Raw genomic sequence first — 15,414 nt, forward strand, 5'->3', positions numbered from 1 at the left:
TTACCGCACATAAACAGGTAGGAAATCATCTTGGGTTCATTTAAAACTTGCTTATCGCCACTGTTATGTTTTGTAGCTCCAAAACATAAAACAAATTGAAAGCAAAAGACATGGAGTCGGTAATGCATGTTGTAGTTTCATTTGGTAAGATGTGCATGAATATGATGTGATGTAATGTCATATGCTATTCACGTACTTTTACATATATAGGCATCCGTTAGTCTCATGAGACCATGAATTTGTGCCTTGGAAGGTTTCCAGGGCACAGGCCTGGGTAAGGTTGTATGGAAGACCAGCAGTTGCCCATGCTGCAAGTCTCCCCTCTCCACGCCACCGATGTTGTCCAAGGGAAGGGCACTAGGACCCATACAGCTTGGCACCAGTGTCATCGCAGAGCAATGTGTGGTTAAGTGCCTTGCTCAAGGACATACACGCTGCTCCAGCCAAGGCTCAAACTAGCGACCTTCAAATCACTAGACGAATGCCTTAACCACTTGGCCACACGCCAACACTTCTACATATAACCTGCAATCAATTATTTGCATGAACAAGAATATTAGTCAAACATTACTGAAATATTAAATACACAATAAAGCTTATTGATTAGTTTTGAGGGGATGATGGTATTGAATGCAGAGCAGTAGTCAGTGAAGACCATCCTGATGTATGGATCTTTGCTGTCTATATTTTCCAGGATTGAATGAAGAACCAAAGAAATGTTAGTAGCTTAATTGGTCACATAGGGTGTAAATGGATGGGATAAGGTTGTTGGGCTGGAAGAGCCTGTTTCTGAACTCCAACTCTAAATAAATAATTAAAATATTGAAAAAAATTGAACTCTTGATTCTTTCACCTACAATAAACGGTAATTGACAGAAACCAGTTAATCTACTGCCACAAATTGTGGAATGTGGAAGGAGACGGGAGCACCACCTCTCACAGTGCAAACTCCACACCAATGGCACCCACAGCCAGATTCTGGGGCAGCAAATCACAAACATGAGATTCTGCAGATGCCAGAAATCCAGAGCAACACATACAAAATGCTGGAGGAATTCAACAGGTCAAGCAGCATCAATGGAGAGGAATAAAGAGCCGACAATTCGGGCTGAGATATTTCATTAGGATTTGAAAGGAAGGGGGAAGTAACCAGACTAAGGAAATGGGTGGGGGGGGGGAAAGAGAGGGGATGGAATCCAAGCTAGGTGATAAGTGAAACCAGGTGAGGGAGAAGGGGCTGGTGGGTCGGGGGGTGGGGGTTGAATTGAGAAGCTGGGAGGTGGTAGGTGGAAAGGGCTGAAGAAGGGATTTGACAAGGATAAAGGGAATGGGGGAGGGAACAAGGGGAAATAAATGGGCAGGTGAGGAGAAGCAAAGGAGTGAGAGGGAAAATAGAAAATGAGAGGAGGCTAAGGTGGGAGAAATTACCAGAAATGAGAGAAATCGATGGAGGCTAGCCAGATGGAATATGAAGAGGAGTGTTGTTCCTCCAACCTGAAAGTAGCCTCCATGTAGAAGTAGAGGAGGCCATGGAATGGGAATAGGCAGTGGAATTAAAATGGTTGGCCATTGGGAAGTTGCTTGCTGTGGATAGAGCAAAAGCACTTGACAAAGCATTCCCCCAATCTATGTCATATCTCACCAATGTAGTGGATTCTGCACTGGATACAGTAAATGACCCCAACAGACTAGCAACTGAGGTGTCACTTCACCTGAGAGAACTGTTTGGGGTCCTGAATGGTGGTGATGGAGGAGATGAATGGGCAGGTGTAGCACTTTTACTTGCAGGAATAAGTGCTGACAGGAGGATCAGTTTGAGGTATGAATGGACAAGGGAATCATGGAGAGAACAATCCCTGTGGAAAGCTGGAAGTTGGGGGGGGGGGAGAGGTAAAGATATGAACAATATCTGAAAAATAGCTGTTGTTGTTAAATCCAGTTATTACAAAAACTTTGCTTTCAAAGTCTCTTTAATTTATGTTCTCAGTTTTTTAATATTTGTACAGTTTGTCTTTTGCACATAGGTTGTCAGTCTTTGTTTATTCAACTGTATAAACGTATTGTATATCCCCAAATAAAACAACGTTCCTCCAGACTAAGGTGCACAACACAGTAACTTTAACTCACAGCGCATAAAGTAATATTACTAGAAATAAACTAACAAATAATAAAACATTCCAGAAGATTTATATTTAGTATAAGGTGCATTTACGACACATGTTTAAAAAGTAAATAGCATAACGCTAAAAGCGCTTCGTAAGTAATGAGACCAAGGTGGTGGCAAGGAGTTCTGTAGTCTCATGGGTCATAACAGCCCTTAATGCTACAGTAGCTCCTGCCTAATGGTGCTGGTGGTGGTGGTGGTGGGGGGGGGGGAGTCAAAGAGATAGTGGGACACCTCTGACAATGCTAAGTGCCCTGCGTACCCAGCGCACCGAATAAATATCTACTTCGAATGGCACAGACACCCCGATGATCCTCTCAACAGTCCACGCAATCCTTTATAGGGTCTTGCGGTCAGATGCCTTGCAATTCCCGTGCACAACGGTGATGCAGCTAGTCATGGCAACACACACAAAATGCTGGAGGAACTCAGCAGGACAGGCGGCATCCGACTGCCGAAGCGGTTCGGCCCGTAACGTCGCCTGCTCTCTTTTCCATAGTTGCTACCTGGCCTGCTGAGTTCCTCCAGCATTTTGTGTGTGCTGCTTGGGTCTCCAGCATCCGCAGATTATCCCCTGTTTGGATCTAGTCAAGTCTCTGTCAAAGGTTTATGTATAGGCTTTCATTAATTCTACTGTATTTCTTTATTTTCCTGTAAGTGCCTACAAAGAAATGAACGTCAATGTAATATATAATTACATATACGTACTTTGATCATAATTTTACTTTGACTTTGAAAGTATTTTGTGTATTAAGAAACAATACCCTTCATACAAGCAAGGTAATTTCGTCTTAAATCGGCTTTGTTTACCTCATGAATAATTACCGTTTCCTATCTGTTCCTTACCGTCTCACTCTACATTTCAATGCTCATATTATCGCTCAAGGCTTTACATATGGGTATATTTACCTTCGCTAACGTTGTTGGTCTGCCAGGACATCGAGATGTCCGTAGGACTGCTGCGGACTGAAACAGAATGGGATTCCAGCAGGAAGTCCGAACGCAATCAAGTATTTCCGTGTACCACATTTGCAGTCTGGAGTATGTATTCAGGCGCGGTGTGACCTCTACAAACGGGCTTCCCGACAACGGCTATTATTGTGCGGCGCTTCTGTTATCAACACCCCTTTTCCAATTGATGTTTATGCGTCAGTTTCGGAATGCCGGAAAGCGAGGAGGAGGTCTAGCGGTTCCACGTGTGACTACCCGAGCAACACACAAAATGCTGGAGAAACTCAGCAAAGAGTAGGTAAAGACTACAGTCAACGTTTGAGGTCGAACCCCATGATGTTTCGGGCATTTTGTGTGTGTAACAATCATTTCGTTTTCTTTTACACTCGTGACAATAAACAATCTTGAATTTATATGGAAAAATATTCTAAATGAGCGATAGTTGTACATGTTTTCTATAGGAAAAAAATTAAATAAAAACATGTAAAAGATATGCACAGTATGCGGCAATTCTGCACCATAAACCGTGCAGAATCCTCTTGTACACGGTGAAGCGCTAGTAACGAGTATGCCAGGAGGTGTAAAAGGTTCAGCCTGCGCTGTAATGATGGTCACAAATATCACACCCTCCACCCCCGTCAGCCACTGGGCCCTAGAGCTTGTCTGCTGTGACTTTACCAACTTCCTCTTCCGGCTGCTGGCCGCGACTCGGAGATAAAGAGACCTTAACTGCAGTCCAGTGCTGCGCTGGTGGAAAGTAGCCCAGGAGGAGAGGAGGCTGGAACCGGAGACGATGAAGGGTGGAACAGCTCTGCTCTCCATGCTGTTCTTCGTGGGCAGGGCCGCGGGCGGCGGCGCTGGGTCCAAAGGCACGCCCGCCAGCGGGAGCTGGGCCCGAGAGCCGGAGACCGAGGACTGTTTCTGTCATGTAAGTTTCCAGCCACTCCACCGGGACTTAGCTGCTTTCCCTTTACCCTAAACCACAGCTACCTGCTGTGAAGTGTATTAGAATAGATTTTATACTGTTCTATAGAGAAAATTTGGAGATACATTCTGTATAGTAGGATCCCATGAAACAAGCAGATGACTTTTTTTCTGTGGATGTTGGCGGAATAATAAATATTGTACATGGCTATATGTACCAAATCCCTCGATCTTCCGGTAGCTCTGGTATGTTTTATACAAATCTGAAAGACTAGATTTGATTAACATCTCAGCTGAACCTGGGCACTTCCTCGGGCGAGGCACAGCATCGCAGCAAAGACAGGAAGTGCAGAGCTTCAGCCAAGATATCTTGTGGATTTTGGTTCCGCTATCTAGCATTGCATCCTTTCACATGATTCATCTGTACAGTTACACACACAAAATGCAGGACCAATGAAGGGTCTCGACCTGAAACATTGACTGTTCATTCCCCCCTCCGTAGACGCTTTACAGCTCCAGGAACACAGGCTCAATTCTCGCCACTGTCAGTAAGGAGGTTATACGTATTTCCTGTGGCCGCATGGGTTTCCTCCGGATTTTCTGGTTTCCTCTCACTTTCCAAAAATGTACAGGTTAGGTTTAGTAAGTTGCGGGCATGCTGTGTTGATGGAGGAATCGTGGCGACTCCTCGGACTGTGTGGGTCATTGACGCAAATGACGCATTTCACTGTATGTTTCAATGTTCATGTGACAAATAAAGCTAATCCTTAATCATTGCTGCACACCTCCAGCATTTTGTGTTGCTCATGATTTCCAGTATGTGCAGAATCTCTACTATTTATCATTTGTAGAGCTCACTGGCAGTGTTGAGAAAGATTTTATACAATCAGCTGATCACGTGATCAGGAAATAATTGCATAAAGAAAAATCAAGTCCCTCTACTTTTCATCAACATAGTAAAGACATAACATTGAAGAATATACAGGGGAATATTATTGAAGGTAATAATAATAAAGTGCTCTACACAGATAATATTGCTTTAAGTGCTTTACAATGAGAGTGCGAATATGAAAGTGCAATAAAAAGTGAAAATAGAAGACAGATGTTAGTTCAAGGCAAGGTTAAATAAATAGGTTTTGAGCTGGTTTTTAAAAGTGTTATCTGAGTCTCCATCCTTTGTTGTTTTAGGTATTGAATTCCACTGTTTAGGAGCATAATTCAAAAAAGCTGACCTGCCAATTATCGTTTGAGAGAGATTTTTAAAATTAAGAGACTGGCATTAGAACTTGAGCAGGATTATAAAATAGAAAAAGAAAATGATTCTGCAAATTAGTGAATCTTTAATTCCCCATATCCCAGAGAGTAGTGGGTGCCACATCATTGAATATCAAATATTTATATTTTTGGAATACATGGACCCTGAGGGTTCTTAATTCAGCAAAATTATTGCTGATCTGATGCTTTTCCTAACTGGTCCTTTTGAGCTAGTGAGCAGGTTCAAGGGGCTGCTTAGCCTGCTCTTGTTTATGTTTTTATATAAACTCTCATTAGTGAACATCATGTCCGGATTCAGTTCTAATTTTATTGGAACTTGGTCAGGACAACGCGATGCAACTAGTAGAGTCGCAGCCTCACCCTTCCAGAGAGTTGGGCTCATTATTGATCTTAGGTGTGTGTGGAATTTAATCCAAGTCAAAATCAGACTCAGGTTTATTATCACTGACACATGTCATGTAATTTATTGTTTTGCAACAGCAGTACAGTGCAATGCATACAAAACTATAAGTTACAAAAATAAATATAAAAAGAATAAATAAACAAGTGGTGCAAAAAGAGAGCAAGATAATGGGTTCGTGAATCATCCAGAAATCTATTGGGAGAGGGGAAGGAGCTGTTCCTAAAACATTGGTTGTGTGTCTTGTACCTCCTGTACCTCCTTGCTGATGGGAGTAATTAGAAGAAGACCAGTCTTGTGTTGTGTATATCCTTATTGATGGATGCTGCCTTTTTTGAGACATGTCCTTGATGGGGAGGCTTGTGCCTGTGATGGAGCTGGCTATGAGTGGATGCTAGAATCTAGGAAGTTTGTGAAAATGTGGGGAGAATAGGTTAAGAGGGAAAATTAGTGAGAAATGGGATTGTTCTGAAAACTGGCATAGAAATGACAGGCTGAAGTTTCCTTTTGTGTCATATGGAAATAAATAGAAAATATATGCATTCTTAGGTCTTATACTGAATGGAAAAACCAACTATCTTTCTACAAGGATACAGAGATTACTGAAAAAGTTCAAAGTAAATTGATTATCAACATACATATATGCCACCATACACTAACATGAAATTCATTTTTTTGCGGTAAATACAAATGTTTGTACAAAGAAACACAAAAGAATCAAAATACAAGACGGACACACAACCAATGTGCGAAAGACAACAAACTGCTAATACAAAATGAAATAAAATAATAAGAATAATAAATAGCTAAGCAGTAAATATGAAGAACATGAGATGAGTCCACAAAGGTGAGTCCATAGGTTGTGGGAACAGTTCAGTGCAGATTGTAAACAGGAAATTGAACTTGACCATTTCTATATTAACCTGTGTGTGCAGCCAGAAAGAACATTGTACTTTAAATATCTCTAACCTTCCACATGGGGGTTCACATTTGAGAGCCCTTTTGGTGTCGTGGATATTTGGTGCCTTGTCAATAATCTATTCCAGTATTCAAGACAAACTCAAAACCTTATCATCATTACAATATGAAAACTAGACGAGCCACTCTGGTTTTCATACTTTTCAATTGGCTCCTAACATAAACTTACATTTTTATGGTCTGTTTCATAACTTCACCATGTACCAATGTGTTTTCCAGCCAATTAACCATTTAAAAGTGTAGTTATTGTTGTAAAACTGGTCAGTGTTGGAATCAAAATGGAGAATTGGATATTATGGACTAACTCTCATAATTGGCAACTTAATGACTGTACAATCTAAGTGATGTTGATTGAGTGGCATACCAGAACTTCCCACTCTTCATATGTCAGTGTATCTTTTACAGAAACTAGGAGGTCAGGTTTAATGTCTCATCAGAAAGGTAGCATCTCTTCAGTACTGAATGATGGGAGGGAGGGGGTGGGAGCAAGGGAGTGACTTGGATTATATGATATCTCTCCAGAGGAATTTGAATATTGTGGATCCAAGGTCCACTGGAGAGTATTGCCACAGGGTAACAACTGACGTATGTCTGGACATGTTTTTAATGATTTTGTGGCTATGTATTACTGTATTCAAATTTTTTGTTTTTTTAAAATTGCTAGTGATCTCCCTTGGTTGATATGTTTAAGTATTATTCCCCAAGTGACAATTTATATAACCTTTTCTCTAGGGACTCGAATGCACTTTCATATTTTGCTTAAATATAGAATGATAAGTTGATATTTTGACCAGTTGTGTATATTTAATCTAACTTTTATTCAAGTATATGTTTGCAAAGGATAATATTGCCTGTTCAGTGCTGCGGGAGACCATAATCTTATTGCATGAGAATCTTTCATATTTCCTTTGTCACAAGTCTTGATGGAAGTGAACACCACACATCAGTTCTTAAATGTGGATGCCAAATGGCACAAGGTAGAGGCCAATTGTGCTGTTAGTCTGACTTGATTGTACACAATTACATGAATGCTGGCACTCAATAGTTCATAATGAGCCAACTGAACACAATAACTTCGATCAATTAAACTATTGACTGGCATTGAATTTTAGCCACAGTCATCTTTGTGGAAATAATGGCATTGAAAATTTTGGTTCATTTCTACACAATTCTAAAAGAAATATGAAAAACTTGGAGCAACACACAAGTTGCTGGTGAACGCAGCAGGCCAGGCAGCATCTCTAGGAAGATGTACAGTTGACGTTTCGGGCCGAGACCCTTCATCAGGACTAACTGAAAGAAGAGCTAGTAAGAGATTTGAAAGTGGGAGGGGGAGGGGGAGATCTGAAATGATAGGAAAAGACAGGAGGGGGAGGGATGGAGCCAAGAGCTGGACAGGTGTTAAAACTTGAAGTTACCTAATTCTGCAGTGCTGGTACTTCAGATTCAGATTTATTTATCACATGTACATTGAAACATACAGTGAAATGTCAAACAAGAGAAAAACTGCAGATGCTGGAAATCCAAGCAACCCACACAAAACACTGGAGGAACTCAGCAGGCCAGGCAGCATCTGTAGAAAACGAGTACAGTCGACATTTCGGGCCGAAAATCTTTGGCAGGACTCAATGTGAAATGTCATTTGTGTTAACAATTAACTCACACAAGGTTGTGTTGGGGCAGCCTGCAAGTGTCGCCATACATTCTGGCACCAATATAGCATGCCCACGATATTCATCAGAACAAAACAAGCAGCAACAACAGCAGAACAAAATAAGACAACAACAATGTCGTAATGCACAAAAATTCTATGTCATCTCACAGGACTGGTAGATATATGTCAAAATAAAAGTGGATCGCTAGTTAGGTTTGCCTTCAATGTCATGAAGATGCATCTTGCAAGTATATTCGTTTTTGCTAAGATACCAGGGTTGGGCTTCTCTAACATTCATAGACAGATTAAATTTTAAATTAAAACAAAAAGGAGAATGTACAAACTCCTTATAGACAGCGGCAGGAATTGAACCCTGACCATTATGCTATGGTATCAGTCCTTATGCTGGAAATGTGACATGCAAGTTGGAAATGGTTGATTATAATATATTGTTGAATTTGATACTGAATTCTGAAAGCTGCCTTTTTACCAAGTCAGAGGGCCAAGTGCTATTCCTCTAGGTTAGATTGAAACCATGAGAGGCTGCTGGAGGAACTTGACAGGTCAGGCAGCATTTATAGAGGGGAATAAACAGTCAACATTTTGGGCTGAGACCTTTCATCATAGATGCTGCCTGACCTCCTGAGTTCCTCCAACATTTTCTGTTTGCTCCTTTGGAGATTGAGCTTTGTGAAATTAAAGATATTCATTGTGATTGCTTTTTCTTTGGTTTGCCAGGTTATTTGTTCGTAACTATGAATTGCCATTTTATGATGTACACGAGCCGTGGGCACGTGGCCAAGTGGTTAAGGCATTGGACTAGCGACCTGAAGGTTGTGAGCTCGAGCCTCAGCCGAGGCAACATGTTGTGTCCTTGAGCAAGGCACTTAATCAGACATTATGCTCTGCGACGACACTGGTGCCAAGCTGTATGGGTCCTAATGCCCTTCCCTTGGACAACATTAGTGTCATGGAGAGGGGAGACTTGCAGCATGGGCAACTGCTAGTCTTCCATACAACCTTGCCGAGGCCTGCGCCCTGGAGAGTGAAGACTTTCCAGGCACAGATCTCGCAAGACTAACATGCCTTTACTTTACTCAATAGCCATTTTATTAAGTACATCCTGTATCTAATAAAGTGGCATACATGCTTGTAACCTGCTGTCTAGCTCATCCACTTCAAGTTTTGACATGTTGTGGATTCAGAAATGCTCTTCTGCACATCAGTATTACAGCATATGGTTATTTGAATTACTGTCGCCTTGAACTAGTCTAGCCATTCTTCTCTGACCTCTCTCATTAACTAGGTGTTTTTGCTCACATAACTGTCGCTCTCTGGATGTGATTTGTTTTTCGCTCCCTTCTATGTAAACTCTGGAGACTGTTGTGTGTGAAAATCCCAGAAGATCAACAGTTTCTGAGATACTCAAACCACCCCATCTGACATCATCAATCATTCCACAGTCAAAGTCACTTAGATCACATTTCTTCTCCATTCTGATGTCTGGTCTGAACAACAACTGAATCTGTTGACCTTGTATGCATGCCTTTATGCATTGAGTTGCTGCCACTTGATTAGCCAATTTGATATTTGTATAATTGAATTGACTTTATTTCTTACACCCTTCACATACATGAGGAGTAAAAACCTTACGTTATGTCTCCGTCTCAAAGTACAATGTGCAATCATAGTAATTTATAATAAATATAACAGTCAATGTAACTTAGAAATAAATTTAAATTGTCATGAGTTAATCAGTCTGATGGCCTGGTGGAAGAAGCTGTCCCATAGCCTGCTGGTCCTGGCTTTTATGTTGTGGTACTGTTTCCTGGATGGTAGCAGCTACAATAGATTGTGGTTGGGGTGACTCAGGTCCCCAGTGATCCTTCAGTCCTTTTTCTCACACTTGTCTTTGTAAATGTCCTGAATCATGGGAAGTTCACAACTACAGATGTGCTGGGCTGTCCACACCACTCTCCACAGAATCCTGCGACTAAGTGAGGTACAGTTCCCAGACTTGGCAGTGATGCAGCCAGTCAGGATGCTCTCAATTGTGCCGCTGTAGAAAGTTCTTAGGATTTGGGGGCCCATACCAAACTTCCTCAACTGTCTGAAGTGAAAGAGGCGCTGTTGTGCCTTTTTCACCACACTGCTGGTGTGTACAGACCACATGAGATCCTCGGTGATGTGGATGCCAAGCAACTTAAAGCTGTTTAACCTCTCAACCCCAGATCCATTGATGTCAATAGGGGTTATCCCATCTCAATTCCTCCTGTAATCCACAACCAGCTTCTTTGTTTTTGCAACATTGAGGGAGAGGTTGTTTTCTTGACACCACTGTGTCAGAGAGATGACTTCTCCCCTGTAGACCACCTCATTATCATTTGAGATTAGGCCAATCAATGTAGTGTCGTCAACAAATTTAATTAGCAGGTTAGAGCTGTGGGTGGTGACACAGTCATGGGTATACAGGGACTAAAGGAGGGGACTCAGTACACAGCCCTGAGGGGTTCCTGTATTGAGAGTCAGAGGGGTGGAGATGAGGGAGCCCTCTCTTACCACCTGCTGGCGATCTGACAGGAAGTCCAGGATCCATCTGCGTAGTGTCAAGGCTGAGGTCTCTGAGCTTCCTGTAGAGCCTGGATGGAGTTATGGTGTTGAATGCTGAACTGTAGTCCAAGAACAGCATTACCACATAAGCATTAATGAGTAGGTGTTCAAGTGTACCTAATAAAGTGGTCACTGAGTGTAAATTTTATTTCCTTTAGGACCAAGGTGACTAACATCATTTGTTTAACAAATAACAGGTTGTTTTGAGCTAAGCACAATCTTTGTGTTACTAGGTTACAGTGCAGATATTAACCCAAGACCCTTTCTTTGTGGTGAAGTTACGTTTACTTTATGGGTAACACACTTTTTGGGTTATCACAATTGGAATTGATTTCAAGAGATAAAGAGTAACTTTATTTGTCACAAGTACATTGAAACATCAATGAAATGGATCATTTGTGTTAACAACTAACACAGTCTGAGGATGTGCTGAGGGCAGCCCACAAATTTCATCATGCTTCCGGTGCCAACACAGTATGCCAACAATTTGTTAACCCTAACCCATACATCTTTAGAATGTGAGAGAAAACACAATCACCCAGAAGAAACACATGCAATCATGGGAAAAACTTACAGGATCCTTACAGACAGCTGTGGGAAAAGAACGCCGATCGCTGGCACTGCAAAACGTTATGCTAACCTCTATGCTACCGGGCTGTCCCATGGGGTCAGTGAGGAGCATGGATGTATGCATCTTTATTATATAGCAGTTACATTTCATAAATGGTCTGTGGAAGGAATGCTGTGAAGGGTTGTGTCTTCCATGATTTTCTGTAGTCGAAACCGCTCGTGGTATCATCGAAGCGACATGTGGATTGTGTACCCTGTGCAGAACAATGTCCTTACAGGCAGTTCCCAGCTTATGACAAGGTTCTGCTCCTGAGAGCGATTATAACCCGAACTGTTTGTAAGTTGGAATTGAACACAAAATGGTGCGTGGGAGAGGATCACAGAAGCAGGCATGAGAAGAGAGCGAGCCAGCTCAGGAAACGTGAGTCTGCTTGGCGCTCCAGCTCTTCTCAGCTCAATCCATCTTGGTGAGACAGGGGCGTGGGGGGGATAGACACCGAGAAATATCCTGTTCCCACCTGTCAGTAGTCATAGTCATAGTCATACTTTATTGATCCCAGTAGGGAATTGGTTTTCGTTACAGTTGCACCATAAATAATAAATAGTAATAGAACCATAAATAGTTAAATAGTAATATGAAGCCTGCAGCAGTAAGCATATCCATTCCCAGTCATCCCGCCAGTCTCCCAAATGTTGGTTTGTACGTATGGAGACCCTATAGGTTGGGCGTTTGTTACCCGTAGAGGATCTGTGGCAACATATTCTTTTTATTCTATTAGAGAGGCAGAGAAGCCGAATTAAGATATAATCATTAGATATTGCACATTTTTTTGTGTTAAGAAGGCATTGGATTAAAACAAAATTGGCAAATTAAGGAACTAGAAACGTTGGAGTTAAAAATAGTGTGGTAATTTGGAGGCAGTAATTGGATGTGCCCCCGGAGGAAGGTGGGGTCCTTTTACTGATGGAGCAAGATGTATCAGAGACCCTGGGGTCAGTAAATGATCAGTGTTTCCTTATGTTAGGGTGATTTGGGCATAGATTACGAGATTAGGAGCACTTTTGAGAGGTTGTAGATGTCACAATGTAAATATAATCATGAACAAAAAGGATAGTAGCAGTTTTGGACCATAAGACATAGGAGCAGAATTAGACTATTCGGTCCGTCGAGTCTGTTCCACCAATTCATGGCTGATTTATCTACAAGGTACCAAGGCTTGGTAATTAACATTGTGCTTGTAAGAAAATACAACAATTCTTGATTTTGCAACCATTGGCAGCAGATAGCAAAACCAAGATATCATGCAAAATCTTTGCACATCTCTGATTAGGCCTCAGCTGGAGTTATTGTGTAATTCTCAAAATTTTTTAGTAAGGATATTAAGCATTTGGGGAAGTTGCCAAACTGCTTTACAATCAGGACAATAAACTAGCTTGTGTGAAAAGATTAAAACATTTCATTCTACTCCTTTGAGCAGTGGTTGGGTAAATTTAAAAATACTTGAGAAGTTTTGAAATAGCAAGTATCTCTCTGTTAATTGAGTAGGTAACAAGTGGTCAAAGATTTATTGTTTTGAAAACATAGGGTTCTGAGCACTAACCTTTCAAGGTTGAAGGTCTGGAATGAGTGGAATCTGAAGGATTGATGGAATCAAGTTCCATGGTAACTTACAAACAACAATTAAATGTGTGCTTTAAAAATGTTACTTTGCAAGGTTACAGAGAGAAAGCTGGGGTCAGATGAATTATATTTGATAGTTTTAAAAGATGCAGCTCAATGACTGAAAACTCTTGTATATGATGATCAACTCAATTGACCAACATGATAGGTATTTAATCTTAACATTCATCAAGGTATGTCTTCTTTTCTGATTCAGTTTGAAGCTGTAGTAGAACATTCAAAGACATACAGTTAAGGTAAATGAGTTGAGCATAAGATAAGTTGGTGCCAGAAGCACGGCAACACTTGCAGACTGCCCAGCACAATCTCCACTGTTTTGATAAGATTTGACTGAAACAATGCATTATTTTATAGTTGCTCTATAAGATTTATTACAAAATTCCACATTTAATGGCATGGAAAATGAATTTATATTCATGTCTATCATTTGAGCATTTGACCAAATTAATGGTTAGAATTGCAAAGAAAGAAATGGAGTGATACAGAACCATTTATAAATTTGGGATGTCCCAAAGCATGTCTTTTTGACGTTGTAACGTGAGGAAATACTTTTCACATTTTGCGTACAGTAAAGATCCATAGAGCTCTCCAATTATAAAATAAAATTGATTATGTTTGTTGTGATATTAGCAGAGGGCAAATACTGGCCCAGACCCTTGTTATGGCGATCTGAAACAACCAACACCTATTGGTCAGCTGACAACCAATCCCAAGCTGACTTTCACTGACTGGTCATTGTTTCTGTCAATATCTTAAACATTCTTTGGATAAACCATTTAAGTAGTCGTGCTTTAGGATGTACTTTTGAGTTTTGAGTTTTTTGTAGTTGCGTGGTTTTACTGAATAAAGGTTTATTTTATGTTCTGGCTTTGTTCCATCTCTTGGTTTCAGGTCTCAGCAGTAGTTATAGGCAAGCGAACACAACAAATTAGTAATAAGGTGATTATTATATTGACATGGCATTTTCAGCAGAAGACTTGCATGCAATTCTAAAACAGCAGCAAGCTTATTTGAGGCAGCCCAGTTGAAAATAATTGAAACCTTGATCAGCAAGTTATCAGTGAGTCCAAAAACTTGGTGTCAAATACTGAACGGAATTCATGTGAGTCAGTTGTTGCATCCATTGCTAACTTCCGGTTCAATGATTCTTTGGAAGTTATGTTTGAATCATGGTTCAAACATTACAATGATATATTCCAGGTTGAGTTCGCAGTGAAGACAATCTGTGGAAGGTATACACTTTGCTCCGAAAATTGGGTACTGCTGAATGTGAGCATTATTTCAACTTTACCCTGCCTAAGAACCCGTGTGACCTATCATTTGATGAAAGTATCCAGCATCTAACAAGTATTTTTGGAGAACAGTCATCCCTCGTTAGTGTTCGTTATCATTGCCTAAAACTCGTTAAGCATGATACTGCGGACTTCATCACATATGCTGGTATCGTCAATCACGAATGTAAAAAGTTCAAGCTGGGTAACGTGAGTGAATCGCTGTTCAAATTGCAGACTTCAGGCACCTGATGATGTAGACATTCACAAACAGCTCATGGTTAGACTGGAGCAAAACCCTGATACGACTCTACAAGCTGTCTGTCACTTCAGAATGTCAACACTTGATCAACCTGAAACACGATTCCAACCTAGTCAATGCAGTTTCCAATGGCCCAGACGTCATCACTCAGCAGGTCTCCAGACAGCTTATTGGAACTGTGGTGCGTGATATATGCAAAAAACTGCCAATATAAGAAGCACATTTGCAGCAAATGCCAACACTGTAGTTACAAAGGAAGCTTTTACCATCCTTCACTGCCTTCTAGGCCAATGAAACACAAGGACAAGAATTTTCAAAATCCATCTAAAGCTACAAGGAGTTTAATGGTCACGTTCAAAGTAGACTTCGGCTCCAGGAGGTGGTGCATCATCATATTTATCAACAATCAGTTGGTCAAGCTACAACAGGATACAGCATCAGACATTAACATTGTGTCCAAATGCCAATGGTGAGCACTTGGATCGCCACCAGTCAAATTAAATCATCACTTTGCCTGCAGTGCATCGGGAGGAACCCTCCAGCTGATTGGCAAACTGTACTGCCTGGTGAAGCCGAAGGTAACCAACTCAATGGTGTGTGATACCTAAGAGACCAACAAGATCTGACTGTCCTTGGCATTGACTGGAAGGACAAGCTTGATCTCTGTGGCATCA

At 41.1% G+C, this 15,414-nt stretch overlaps 1 protein-coding gene and 1 long non-coding RNA gene across 2 annotated transcripts in view; one reads left to right on the top strand and one right to left on the bottom strand.

Moving 5' to 3' along the window:
- The window catches only part of LOC134341613 (uncharacterized), a 74,426-nt gene extending 70,768 nt beyond the window's left edge, over positions 1-3,658 (bottom strand). Inside the window, exon 1 of the long non-coding RNA XR_010016793.1 lies at positions 3,074-3,658. This is a non-coding gene — a long non-coding RNA (uncharacterized LOC134341613). The remainder of the gene's footprint in view (positions 1-3,073) is intronic.
- Positions 3,659-3,791: 133 nt separating this feature from the next.
- Positions 3,792-15,414, top strand: part of ero1b (endoplasmic reticulum oxidoreductase 1 beta) — an 85,894-nt gene continuing 74,271 nt past the window's right edge. Inside the window, exon 1 of the mRNA XM_063039442.1 lies at positions 3,792-4,043. Coding sequence (XP_062895512.1) covers positions 3,909-4,043 — 135 coding nt within the window. The 5' untranslated portion in view covers positions 3,792-3,908. The remainder of the gene's footprint in view (positions 4,044-15,414) is intronic.

The sequence above is a fragment of the Mobula hypostoma genome, chromosome 2 (assembly GCF_963921235.1).
Source record: "Mobula hypostoma chromosome 2, sMobHyp1.1, whole genome shotgun sequence".
Lineage (NCBI taxonomy): Eukaryota > Metazoa > Chordata > Chondrichthyes > Myliobatiformes > Myliobatidae > Mobula > Mobula hypostoma.